Below are 13,535 nucleotides of genomic sequence, written 5' to 3'. Positions count from 1 at the left end.
AGAAATAGCAGCCCTCCAGTCATCAGGCGTTGCTGGTGAATTGAACGCCAATTATTAAGTGTTGAGTAAATTGGAGACGTGTGGCTAGCATGCAACATTTGACTTTGGCACCAAACGAGAATGTTAGTGAAAAATTATATTCTCTTTTAAAGCCCATCATTGTTGATTTGCATCCCTAGATAAGAGGGACATTCTTTCTCAGTTATGATTATCCGCCAATGAAAACTAGGAAAGTGGGCATTGCTTGGTCTATAGATTGGAGTGCAAAGGAAGAGTATCCGATCCCATTTTCTTGAATTCCCAATCTATTTGATAAGTGATAGAGCCAATAGTTGGAGATTGAGAGTATCGTAAGAGCTTTAAGCTCTTGGTTTAATGAATGAGAGATTAGGTGTATTGGGGTTTTGGCGGTAAGCTAAAATACTTTAACATTTGTAATCTCCATTTAACTAGTAAACTTTTACCTTTATATCTTGCCCATAGACGTAGGCTAAAAGACAAACCACGTAAATTCCAATGTCAATAGATGATTATTATTTCTCAATTTCACTTTAGTTGTGTCTACGTCATCCATTAATTTCCTAACATTAGGTATAGTCAAGATAAATTATTTCCATCTTATGACAAAAGAAGCGCTTGATCTTTTAACTGAGTACACCAAAGAGGCAACGTGCGTCCAATGTGTCGTTGACATAAGTGGTAAGGATTCTGCTATGAATGCTGACATGGCTAGTAAAATGGTCCTCAGGAAGAGATATTAGAGTGATGAATTCGATGAGAAAGGGTTTAAGACTATGATTCAAGAGAGAATGGAATTGGCTATAAAGCCTAACTTAGGTGATTACACTTTTCAAATTCCAAGACTTCATCTTCAAGGCATGAAAAAGCATAAAAAGGTTGTTGCCAAGGTGTTTGATGCATTTTTAGAGAAGATTATTAATGAATATATTCAATCCAAGGATGAAAATAGAACCAAATATTTTGTTGACGTTACGTTGTGCTTTAAGGGATCAGAAGAAACCGAGCGCATGATTGAACGAGAGCAAACTAAAGGCACAATCTTGGTAAGTACACATCAAATCACATTCTTTAAGTAAATTAATTTTGCCCCCACTAGGTATAAAGGTTTTGGCACATTTAAGTAACTCTTTAAGGCATAATCTACGTTATAATTTAAAATTTCAAGAGAACTGATGATTTCTAAACATCTGCTTCTGTTATTTATGGTTTCCTTAATTTTTGCACATGCTTTCGAAGGCAATAAACACTTTACCAATGGTAATCAAGTAGGCACTTTCAGCACTTATAGAGCATCCCACAGTTTGCAAAGAGAGGTAGAAAATATTATGTGCTTAAAAAGAATGGTTGAACAATTAGATTTAGATAAAACTTCAAATAATTGGACGTGGTTGTCAAGGAAACCATGCAGTTTTTATCAAGTAGCACCATTGCTAATTCCACACGAATCTATTGAGACTACACAATTAACGGATTCCAAATACCCAATAAATCGCAAGTAATTATAAATGATTGGGCAATTGAAAGATATCCTGAAGCTTAGAGTGATCCTGAGAAATTGTTTTTTTGGAAAGATTTGCTGGGAGTAATGTTGATCTTTGTGGATGTGACTTTCCACTTTTGCCATTTGTTGTTGGCCGTAGCTGGGACTCACCATCGTTAAGCAAGGGACTGCACATCTTGTGCATTGCTTTGATTGGGAGCTTCATGAGGGAATGTTGCCAACTGGATTGGACATGTTAGAAGAGTTTAGTCTGGTGACTCCTTGGGCCAAACATCTTTCGGCTATTCCAAGTTATTGCCTAAACATTTAGTGATAATGTTGTTTGTTCAATCTCTGGATTAGCATAGAGGAGGTGTTAAGAGAAACAAAAAAAAAACAAATTAATAAATTAAATCATTTGCGACCCAACAATTATTTTAAAGAAGATTGCTTACTAATATTTGAAAGTAGATATTGTACCTCAATATTTGATTTGTGCGGTATCATAATTATTCTAAAAGGTTTTGGTAAATTTTTAATTTCATATAATCTTGTAATTCCCGCGAGTCGAACTAAGGTGGTCAGCCAAATTAAACTTTTTGAACTTAGAACTTTAACAATAAAATTTATTCAATAAGCTTAAAGCTTATGAAATAATTTATATGATCGTTACTCAATAATTTTTAACATTAGGGCCTGTTTGTGACTGCTATTGAGAAATTCAAAAATGATTTTGAGAAGTTAAAAATCATTTCAATAGTTAGTATTCTTTTAGATCATTTTTTGAAAAATTATCCCATTTGGTAGTAGATTTAAGGAAAAAAAGATAGAGGGGTACCAAAGCCAAAATCAATTTTTAAATCAGGTGACTAGCTAAATTAAGTTACTTAAAAATCAACTGGCCTGGCTCCTGGAGACTTATATATGCATGTTTATTTGAATCTTTAAGTAGATTTCATTTAACATTATGTCCCCATTAACCATTTGCAATCTTACAATAATAAAATAGTAAGATTTACTAAATATATGCAATTACTTTTAAAACTCACGATACTTTTAAAATAAAATTTGTTTAACACATAACGAGTACTTTTCACTTCTAATTATTGCTATAGCGCAGCTAACAACAATAATTTTAAAAACAGTTATCAAACACTCACTCTTTTCTCATATTTACAGGTGAGCTATCTATCTGTCTCTACATGACTTCTTTCCCTTTCTCCAGCAGCAATTAGAATTTTTTTTCACATAATTATCATCTAATGTAATTAAGTAGCGTTTTGGATTTTCTTAGCGACCAAGTTCAAGTACCGGTTTCGAATAAATTGATTTACATGAAATGTGACCAACAAGAAAAAAAGAGCCATTATCAAACTCACCCCTATGATTTGGCTTGAAACATATAACAAAAATAATAAATTGAAAAAATGGCTTTGAACTATCGACCATTCCTTATCCTAATGGTTGACACCTCTATTCATTACTGTTAAGAGTGATAGTTCAAATTACTAGGTTGTCATAGTAAAACTTCTCTTCGGTTACAACCTAGTAAAACTTCTCTTAGGTTAGAAATGGGCTTCTCCATAATTTTTTGGAATTAATCTCTAAACTGAGTTTCAGATGAACTACATATCAAGATAGGTTTCCACAAACTTCTTCCTGTAATATTAACAAGAGTAGGCTTGGAATTAGTTTAATTGGAATAGTGATTAATTTAATGACTAGTAATAATAAAAAATAAAATAAAGTAAAACTTGATAAAACTCAATTATTGTAACAACGCAGCCGCGCGCTTCACCTTAACGAATATTAATACAATGCCATATGTACATTGCTTCGTAGGACCCCATACTAATATTTCCCTCTCTCACTTAAAACTGGGGGAAAAAAAATTTATAAAAGAGGAACTAATTTTTCTCTCTTTATAAGCTCACAGCCCTCTCTGCTTTTCTTGTCTCTCTGTCGAGAATAAAGAATTGGAATGCAGAGCTCTGAAAAGAGCCGTCCTTCATAGCACAAGATTTGATTTGGTAGTTGCTAAAAAGTTATGTTGTAAGTTCAGAATTTTGGTTAGGGGACTAATTCGATCATAGCACAAGATTTGAAGTTTATGTTAAAATTTTTAATACATAAACAAAAAAAGATTTTGCAACATAAATAAAATAAATACTATTCAAATCTTAAATGTATGAAAATAAAAAATAATTATATCTTATACCATCTAATTCAATCATAGATCAATAACGGTTTAAAGAAACAAGCACAAATAATATAAACTTTAAAAAAGATGAAAAGGATAAGACAGGGTAACCAAACCTTCAATCTTGAGGTACAGTTGGCGGTCTTGTGTGGGAGAATCAGAAATTGTTAATTTATGTGAAATGAACTTGAAAAAAGAAATAGAAATGAAGAGGAAGACGCCAAATCTAGAGTCTCGATTTACAGTGAAGCTTTGTCACTGCCTGATTGGGAGAAAAAAAAAAGTTGGATAATTTTATATCAATAAAAAGTAGAATAATAAAGACGCGCGACTAAAACGTAAGTCAAATTAATTTTTTCCAAGGGGTTGCCAGTCATTAATGGGCACTCACTTTCTATCATTTAATCTATTATTTTAAAACGGCAACCGATAACAACGGAAGCAAAAGAAGGATATCACAAAAGCTAAACACCTTCACTAATTCTCTTGACTGCGAACAAATTCTCCATCTATAAAAATAAATTAAACGAAGACGCGCGACTAAAACATAAGGCAATTTTTTTCCAAGGGGTTGCCAGTCATTAATGGGCACTCACTTTCTATCACTTAATCTATTATTTCAAAATTTTCCGAAATTTTGGGTACGAGTGTCGTGACGACACTGCAACTCTTTCTTTTAAACTTGTCACTTTCTCTTGTGAAGTCCGACAAAAACGGCAACCAATAACAACAATGGAAGCAAAAGAAGGATATCACAAAAGCTAAATGTCGTGAAAAATTTTTATATACTCACAAACGCACGAATTTAGAAATAGAGTAGTGGTAACGAGATCGATCTTACGAGAATTGTTATAAATTAAAAAGTCTAATTTAAATCTAAAATTAATATTAATGCTAACCTAGTTGACCAAATTGAGTTTCTAAGAAAATTAAACCAATTAAACTAAGGAAACAATTAAAATAAAGGAGAATTCAATAAGATAAAAATTACCAAGGTTTCAGAATTTACCACTATTCAACTAGTAATTATCTAATTATTAATTAATCCCCAATTTTAGAGTGACAACTTGAAATCAATCTATGTCATCTCATGGATATAACAATTAAGCCCAAGTAATTAAATCTAATGTAGATTCTTTTTCTGCTTAATAGTATGATATTTAAGCATCCCATGTAAGCATCTTAAATAACAAAGAGTCAAAGTTTCCCTAAGCACTCTATGTAAACAATTTAATAAAAGATATAGAATCAAAGATAATCATGTATAAACTTTATAGATCCAAACATAGATTTAATCGAATATTAATCCTAACAATCAACAATGCATGACAGAATTGATGAAAAGACTTTAATAACATCCAACTAATCATGTGAAATAAAAACCACAATCATCAAAAATATATATATAGGGAATTAATTAAATAAAAAGATAATTATTTCATTGAATATGGTTTCATCCTTAACCTCAGTATAAGAAAATTAGCTAGATATACTTGAATTGAGAGCAACAAAAAAAATAAAATCAGCCATGGAAAAAGTAAATTGCTGCAGCTCTTCGTTTTCCTCTCTACCGAATCGCCTTTGCTTCCTTTTTCTTCCTCTAGCGGCCGCCCTCCTTTTATAATGCAAATTGACCGAATTCTTCTCCAACAATTCTAAAGAAATCATTTTTCAATTCTAATTGAAATCTTTTTTCCAATTTAACGCTACCATAAGCCATTAATTCTAACTTTTGAAAGTCAACTGCGGGCCCCTTTAACATAGTGCAATGCCAAAATGCCATGCACGTGCAACTAAATTGGAGAATTGAAATTCCTTTTAAATGCAAATTGCTCTTGGCTTCACATGCTTGGCTTTCATATGCTCTTGGTTCTTAACTCTATCACGGCTTCGACTAATACTCCCTTAAATTGTTATTCTTTTTGTACTTTTTATTTCTAATCCCCAATTAATTCCCTATTCAATAAAATCATTCAATTAATTAAAAATAATAAATAAACATAACTAGCAATTATATAATTAAGGGTAAAATATGTATGTATTATATGCTCATCACTAAACACCTTCACTAACTCTCTTGACTGCGAACAAATTCTCCAACTATAAAAATAAATGTCCCAGTTGCACCATTTCTGCATCTTCATCACTGAAAACTGGATTCTCAACTTCCTAGCATTAATAGATCATCATGTCGTGGTTATCGACTTTACTTGCTCTAGCTGCAATTTTCTTTTTCCTCCAAGCATTTTCTTCGAAAACAAACAAAAAGAACAGAAAATTATTACCTCCAGGGCCAAAAGGGTTTCCAATTTTCGGATGCCTTCATTTGTTGGGCAAATTTCCTCCCAGAGCTTTACATAAACTAGCCAAAATATATGGCCCCATCATGCACTTACGCTTGGGCTTAATGACTACAATTGTTGTCTCTTCACCACAAGCAGCTGAGCAATTTCTCAAAACACATGACCTTATCTTTGCCAGCAGGCCTCCCCTTCAAGCTACTAAGTATATGTCTTATCAGCAAAAGAATTTTGCAATGGCCCCATATGGGTCTTATTGGAGAAAAATCCGAAAAATTTGCACCCAAAATCTGTTGAGTAATGCCAAGATCAATTATTTTCAACCAACAAGAAAAGAAGACCTTGATCTTTTGATTGAGTACTTCAAAGAGGCGGCGCATGCCCGTTGTGTGGTTGACATAAGTGCCAAGCTTTCGGCTTTGAGTACTAACATGACCTGTAGAATGGTACTTGGGAAGAAACGTTCGGATAATGAATTCGATTCGGGAGGGTTTGAGACTGTGATTCGAGAGGGCTTCGAATTGGTTGGGAAGCCTAATTTGGGTGATTACATTCCTCAAATTGCAGGACTTGATCTTCAGGGCCTGACAAAGCGTTCGAAGGCTGTTGCCAAGGTGTTTGATGCGTTTATGGAGAAGATTATCGATGAGCATATTCAATCTAAGGATGAAAATAGAACCGAGGATTTCGTTGACGTGATGTTGAGCTTCGAGGGATCAGAAGACACTGAGAAAAAGATCGATCGAGAGCATATCAAAGCCGTAGTTATGGTAAGCACATCAAATCGCATTCTTTAAGTATATTAAATTTGCCCTCGCTATGTATAAAATATGGCCACGCCTACGCCACTGGGTTTTCGTACGATTAAGTAATTCTTTAATCCCATAACCAACATAAGTTTCAAGAGAACCGATGATTTCTAGACTCTTGCTGCACATATTTTGAATAATTTGTCCCCCCTTCTAGAGGGGACCCATTATAAGTTCTTAGATTAAGTGTAAAACGAAAAGGTATCAGAGACTGAATTTTGTATTTTAGCTACAAAATTATCCGATTCATGTTTCTTACGAAGGAGTATTAATTGTCAATTTTTGGGTCATCTATTTTTTAATCAGTTTCTTGGATGTTCTACGTACTTTATTAGCAAACCGATATTTCCTCTTTTTATTTGTATTTCATTCTTTTAGGTTTTTAATTTTACCAAGAGTAATTAAATTTACAAGAAAAAAATTTGCCAAGTACGCTACTCCAAAGAAAAAAATTATTGGAAGTTATGGCTGTGGGCTTGTGGTTTTAGTACTCTACTTCAAAGACCGAAGTGTGTAAATTTTGGGGTGCTTCTAGTTAAGTCTAGCAAGCATTTTCGACAAAGCATTCATTATCATCAAGGGCAAATTGCCCTCGGGAATATTGATTATATTTTCATCCTTATCCGACGGCCATCTTACACCTTAGGAAAAAGTATTTATTATCAAAGGTATTTTACGCCCTCGGATATATTTCATCGGTGATATAACTGTTTGTTGTAGTGTTCGTGTTGGCTTTCACATGAGTAAATATAGACATGTGATTGATACATAATATCAGAATTGATCTTGGCCAGTAAACATAAATAGCAATATACATGCCATAGAAGATCATCTGCATGAGTCATTTTTAACCCTAGATATATGCTTCAGTCATTTATGGTTTCCTCAATTTCAGGACATGCTTGCGGGAGCAATAGACACTTCACCAACGGTAGTCGAGTGGGCACTTTCAGAACTCATCAAGCATCCTACGGTGATGAAGAAACTACAAAGAGAGCTAGAAAATATTGTGGGCTTAAAAAGAATGGTTGAAGAATCAGATTTGGAAAACCTAGAATACCTAGACATGGTTGTCAGGGAAACCCTGCGGCTTCATCCTGTAACGCCATTGATGGCTCCACACGAATCTATGGAAGATTGCACAGTTAACGGATTCCACATACCCAAAAAATCGCGAGTAATTGTAAACGCTTGGGCAATTGGAAGAGATCCTGAAGCCTGGACTGATCCTGAGACGTTTTTTCCGGAAAGATTTGTTGGGAGTAGTGTTGATGTTCTCGGACATGACTTCCAGCTTTTGCCATTTGGTTCTGGCCGCAGGGGTTGCCCTGGAATCCAATTGGCACTCACCGTCGTTAAGCAAGTGACCGCACAGCTGGTGCATTGCTTTGATTGGGAGCTTCCTGAGGGAATGTTGCCAACTGAATTGGACATGACAGAAGAGTTTGGTCTTGTGACTCCTCGGGCCAAACATCTTTTGGCTGTTCCAAGCTATCGCCTTAGCACTTAATGGTAATGTTGTTTGTTCGATCTCTGGATTAGCCTAAAGCAGTTACTAATAAATAAAATTAAAATAAAACAAACAAATAAAATATATATGGTAATAAAGTTTTTATTTGTTTTTATTATTTTTCCGCCACAGTGTATGCACAGGCAAAAGCAAGGGATCTATTCAGAGTCTACTCCCAAGCCATTTCCTCAGCATTTTGAGGAAGAACAAAAACATAGTCAACGAGATGACAACACCAAAAGACTAGTGCATCCCATTTTGTATGTGTGTGGGGTTGGTTGGGGTCTGGTAACCTAAATAAAAATAATAATTAAAAATTCATGTCGATATCGTGATAGAATCACATGTCAGAATTTTAATTTCTTTTTTTCCTTAAAGGTTTGAATAGGATGAGAAATTTTAGCCACTTAATACCTTCTATTGTTACTAGAGTTCAACTTATCATGAGGGTAAGGCACCCCGGGGCTAAAGTCACGGTGTTTCCAAGTCAATACTCACACACAAAATATAAATATTTTTTATTTCAGAATCCCAACAAAGGTCATGAAACAAGCACTTCCTGTCGAGTAGATTGGTCATGAACTTAATGACTGATTCTAAAACTAATATGTTATTGCACGGGGAAAAAAATCAGCGTTATATAAATTATTGCAGCAATTTAGGCACTAGAACTTCAATAAATTTTCATAAATTTCTCAGATTTACCTTCCTTTAATAAATATAATTTACTCGAAGCCAAAGCACGCACTCGCCCTTGTATGTAAGGGAACTCTTTCTCTTAATTTCTTCAATTTTATCCGGAATAATTCAAATTCGTTTCAATCAAAGATGAGGCCTCTTTCTGTAGCTTTAATCCTCTTCATCACTTTTATCTCCTTTAATCAAGGTAATTATTTATACATAAAACTCACTTTATTAAACATTAACACGTTTTGAAACTCATATATCTGAGCTTTATAATTGTCGACACTATCTTTCCGTTTTGGAAAACCTGGAGAAAGTTTGTTTAAAAATTATCAAAACAATAAAACTTATTTAGATCCTATATATGACTAGTTTGAGGTGTTGTTACAGGTGAAAGCCATAGATGGTTGCATGTATGCAAAAATGAGAAGGTACCAGGCTCACCCTCTCCATGCAAGCAACCAGAATGCCATCAATTTTGCACTCATTTGCATCCCACAACACCTGCCTGGGGTGCATGCCATCAACCAAATTGTCATTGTTATTATCTTTGCAAGGAAGGTGCTCATCCTCCAAAATATACCAAGACAGCTAACCAGTTTCCTCTTAATCCTGAGGATTAAAAACATGTCAAAAATAAACTTCCTTACATAGGTGGGAAGAAGATTTGTCATGCTACTAATAATTGAAAGAATGAGAAGGAAATTGAATGTGATTGTTGTCTATTGATTTGTTTCTGAATTTTGTTAGTGGTTTTATTTTTCTTCCTTATGTAAGTTTAATGAAGATGATCTATACTTCCCTTCGTTATACTTTTATTTATCCTACAAAAGAATGTAACTTAAAAAAATAAATAAATAGCTGCAGTACTATCATATAGAAATGCCCCTATATATATGACTTTCTACACTTCAATCTCCCCAAAGAAACCAGAAGTGTGATAATACTAAAAAACATCTGAAATAATTCAATTATATTTCTTCTGTAATTGTACGTGCTATAAAATTTCATCCTAAAATTCCTTTAACATCAGAATGTGAAATGAAAAATGGTTCATAAGAAATTTTCTACATGTATCTCCCTCCAAAATCCAGATACTAAAATTCCAATGCCTAATGTATGCGGGTCAAAATGATAAAAGTGTCATCCAGCTTCATGCTCCGGAATCCCCTTTAAATGTGATGAATATGCTTCCTCCTTAGAGTGCAATGCTAAACAATCTAATATTGGGTATGTTAGTTCAGATTCAGAGTGATACCTATCTTCAACTGTAAACGTACAAGTCTTCCCATTAATATGAACAAGGCTTTGCCCTGGAAACTTTTTCACCTGGTTACGTTTCATCATCGTTCTTAAATTTGCTACTCCATCCCATCTTCCTCCCAAAGCATATATATTGGCCATTTCCACATATGGGGCTGCAGAGTGGGGCTCCAATTCGAACAGACGATAAGCCACGTATTCACCTATCTCTATGTTTCGGTGAATCTTGCAAGCACAAAGCAATGTACCCCATATACCAGCATCAGATTTGATAGGCATGCTTTGAACAAAATCTAATGCTTCCTTCAGCTTCCCTTTTCTTCCAAGAAGGTCTGCCATACAAGAGTAATGGTTTAATTCAGGATTTACCTGATATACCTTTGTCATCAGATTGAAATAGCCCCATCCTTTCTCAAGGAAGCCTGCGTGAGTGCAAGCTTGAAGCACAGCCAAAAATGTTACGCGATTTGGTCTCAAATCCAATTCCATCATCTGATGGAAAAGGTCTAAAGCTTCTACGAATTCTCCATTTAAAGCACAACCGGCAATCATTGTTGTCCAAGAAACAACAGTTTTCTCAGGTAAAGCATAGAAGAGCTCTCGAGCATCACCAATACTTCCACATTTAGAGTACATGTCTATCAATGCATTACAGACCATTACATTGTCTTTTAATCCACCAGAACAGGCATAATTGTCAAACCACTTTCCAAGTTCAAGTGCACCACTTTGCCCACAGCCTGAAATCATTGACAGCACAGTGACCAAATCAGGTATTTCACCTGCTGCTTCCATAACAAAAAACAATCTCAACGCTTCATCCAGGTCTCCTTTCTGAGCATACCCACTAATCATTGCAGTCCAAGAAACACGAGTTCTGTCACACATGCCATCAAACAAAAATCTAGCGGAATCAATATCTCCACACTTGGAATACATTGAAATCAGTGTATTAATCACCGATACATCTAAATCAAAGCCATAATGAATTCCATGAGAGTGAACCAACCTACCTTGCACTAATGCCTCTGGGCACACACATGATGAAAGAAGGCTAACAACTGTAGTTACATCAGGCCTAAATCCATCATAGATCATGTGCCTGTAAAAATTAAGAGAATCATCAAACTTATCACCATACGTGCATCCGCCGATAATAGAATTCCATGAAACTACAGTCCTTAAACCTTCTTCTATCCCACGAAACACCAACTCCGCCATCTTCAAATCATTACATTTAGCATAGGCGGAAATCCATGTATTACAAACTGACACATCAGCATCAACCCCAATATGAATGCCAAACGAATGAACGCTTTTCAGAAGGCTCAAATGCTTTGCATGTATGGCCGCCTGCGTCAACCCCATAACCGTGACAAAATCAGCTTGGATTCCAACAAGCCTCATATTATAAAAAAGACACAAAACTTTTTCAAGAAACCCCATCTGAGCAAACCCCACAATCATCGCATTCCACGAGGCGACATCTCTGTCAGGCATTTTGTCAAATAGTTTATACGCGCAATCTAACCGATCACATTTCGCATACATATCCACCATTGTTGTTTGCACAAAGATATCGGACCAAAAGGGTGATTTCACGATGTGGCCATGAATCATTTGGGAGTATAAAAAGTCAGAGAGCTTAGCACAAGCTTTGGCTATGAAGGGAAATGTTAAGTTGTTTGGTTCGATGTCGTTTTTTTTCATTCGGCGAAAGAGAAGAAGGGCTTTGTGGGCTTCGTTTTTGTCCACTGCCTCTCTTATTTGTGAGTTCCATTGATTAATCGTTGAACTTCTATAAATTTTGTTGAGACGTGGTGGAAGTGAAGATGCGGCCATCACTCAATGTGTTGGCGGTAAAATTAAGTCCGTTACTAACCGCTTCAAAGAGTTTTGATTTTATTATACTTTTTATTGATAGAATTGTGCGTTAATATATATATATATATTTTATATATTGGGAAAGGTTTTTCTAACTTTAATTATTTCGCTTAAAAATTTTTGACCCATAATTTTAGCCATTGATTGTATTAAATCTAATGGTGATGATAAGAAAATAAAATTGTTAAAAAAAAAAGACTTTTTAGGATTAACAATAGATAGAGGAACAATAGAATTACAACCGCATATAGTCAGTAAAATATTAGAATTTCCAGATAAAATAAAAGACATAAAAGAATTGTAAAAAATTTTAGGATTATTAAATTATAGTAGAAAATTTATACCAAATCTTAGTACATTAACAAGGCGGTCCTTGTTATCATTCAGGGGCAATGAGTATTTGGAGAGAAACTTTTTAATGAAAATTAAGGTTTTTGTTTTTGACAAAAATAATAAGAACTTAATAAAAATTCCTGCTGATTTTCTGAAAGCTTCTTTTTAAACAGGGTATCCATTGGCCCGTTTAGCCGTTGATGTGTTGAGAAGACGTTTTTAGGGCGTTGATCAGGAGTTGAAAGTGTTTTTGATTTGCATGTTTTCAGAAACAGTTAAATGAATTTTGAAATGCCAGTTTTTGGCAAAGCATCTTCCACAATTTTCATAAAGCTTTTTTAGGAAATACTCTGTATATAGGCGGGAAACCAGCGATGTATATTCTGATGGTCAATCTGAATGGGGACTAGATCAGTTTGCACTACTGATATAACAAGCCACGTACAAGTTTTCCTTAGACAGAACCTAAGGTCCTTTAAACACTACGCATTTACAAATTTACCAGTATTTAATTATAGAAGAAATAATTTGCAATATTATAATATAAATAAACAGAATAGATTATTAGACAAATACGAGACGTTAGCATTAAAAATTAGGAATAAATTAGAAGACTTAGCAAATTAGTTTATGATTTTTTAGAGATTAGATTATTTAGACTTAGAAATTAGTCATCATAAAAAGCAAAAATTAAATTTTTCAGAAAGAATAAAAATTAGTTGTAACATCGAACACTTAGAAAATCAGTATAAACATATTCCACACACTAGCAATAGTCAACAAAACTTCATAGTAGATTTATTAATCAATTTACGACAACACTAACAAGCCACGTACAAGTTTCCCTTGGACATAACCTAGCGTCCTTTTTCTCTTGAGAAAATATCCACCGTCCACCCGTTTTTTCCGACTTTATCAAAAATACACAATTCTTCTTTTTTTTTTTGTCTGAAATCCACCTAAAATTACGTTTCGTTTCACTTATCCACTTCCATTTACAGTCCGTTATAACATTACTAATGTCGTAGGGGTAAATCGGTTATTTCAGCAG

The 13,535-nt window shown here is 34.4% G+C and overlaps 2 protein-coding genes and 1 pseudogene across 2 annotated transcripts; 2 read left to right on the top strand and 1 right to left on the bottom strand.

Moving 5' to 3' along the window:
• LOC112097018 overlaps positions 1 to 1,832 on the top strand; it is a 2,902-nt pseudogene extending 1,070 nt beyond the window's left edge.
• Positions 1,833 to 5,861: 4,029 nt separating this feature from the next.
• On the top strand, positions 5,862 to 8,356 carry LOC18036901 (cytochrome P450 CYP736A12). Its single transcript, XM_006428003.2, has 2 exons — positions 5,862 to 6,771; positions 7,706 to 8,356. Exons 1-2 carry the CDS (start codon positions 5,890 to 5,892, stop codon positions 8,318 to 8,320), a joined length of 1,497 nt encoding a protein of 498 aa, XP_006428066.1. The 5' UTR covers positions 5,862 to 5,889; the 3' UTR covers positions 8,321 to 8,356.
• Positions 8,357 to 9,396: 1,040 nt separating this feature from the next.
• Positions 9,397 to 12,156, bottom strand: LOC18036900 (pentatricopeptide repeat-containing protein At4g19191, mitochondrial). The gene is made up of 2 exons (XM_006428002.2): positions 10,263 to 12,156; positions 9,397 to 9,616 (listed from the first exon to the last, which is right to left on the bottom strand). Exons 1-2 carry the CDS (start codon positions 12,107 to 12,109, stop codon positions 9,445 to 9,447), a joined length of 2,019 nt encoding a protein of 672 aa, XP_006428065.2. The 5' UTR covers positions 12,110 to 12,156; the 3' UTR covers positions 9,397 to 9,444.
• Positions 12,157 to 13,535: the final 1,379 nt, after the last annotated feature.

This window comes from Citrus clementina, unplaced genomic scaffold (genome assembly GCF_000493195.1).
Source record: "Citrus clementina cultivar Clemenules unplaced genomic scaffold, Citrus_clementina_v1.0 scaffold_7, whole genome shotgun sequence".
Taxonomy (NCBI): Eukaryota; Viridiplantae; Streptophyta; class Magnoliopsida; order Sapindales; family Rutaceae; genus Citrus; species Citrus x clementina.
Note: the sequence above shows the minus strand (reverse complement) of the source record. Positions and strands in the feature narration are given on the sequence as shown.

Excerpts from the sequence above, each read along its gene's own strand:
- LOC18036901 (XM_006428003.2), top strand. The coding sequence starts at position 5,890 with ATGTCGTGGTTATCGACTTTACTTGCTCTAGCTGCAATTTTCTTTTTC. Across the intron at positions 6,772-7,705 it reads ATATCAAAGCCGTAGTTATG|GACATGCTTGCGGGAGCAAT; the intron begins GTAAGCACATCA and ends CCTCAATTTCAG.
- LOC18036900 (XM_006428002.2), bottom strand. The coding sequence starts at position 12,109 with ATGGCCGCATCTTCACTTCCACCACGTCTCAACAAAATTTATAGAAGT. Across the intron at positions 9,617-10,262 it reads ACGTTTACAGTTGAAGATAG|GATTAAGAGGAAACTGGTTA; the intron begins GTATCACTCTGA and ends TTTAATCCTCAG.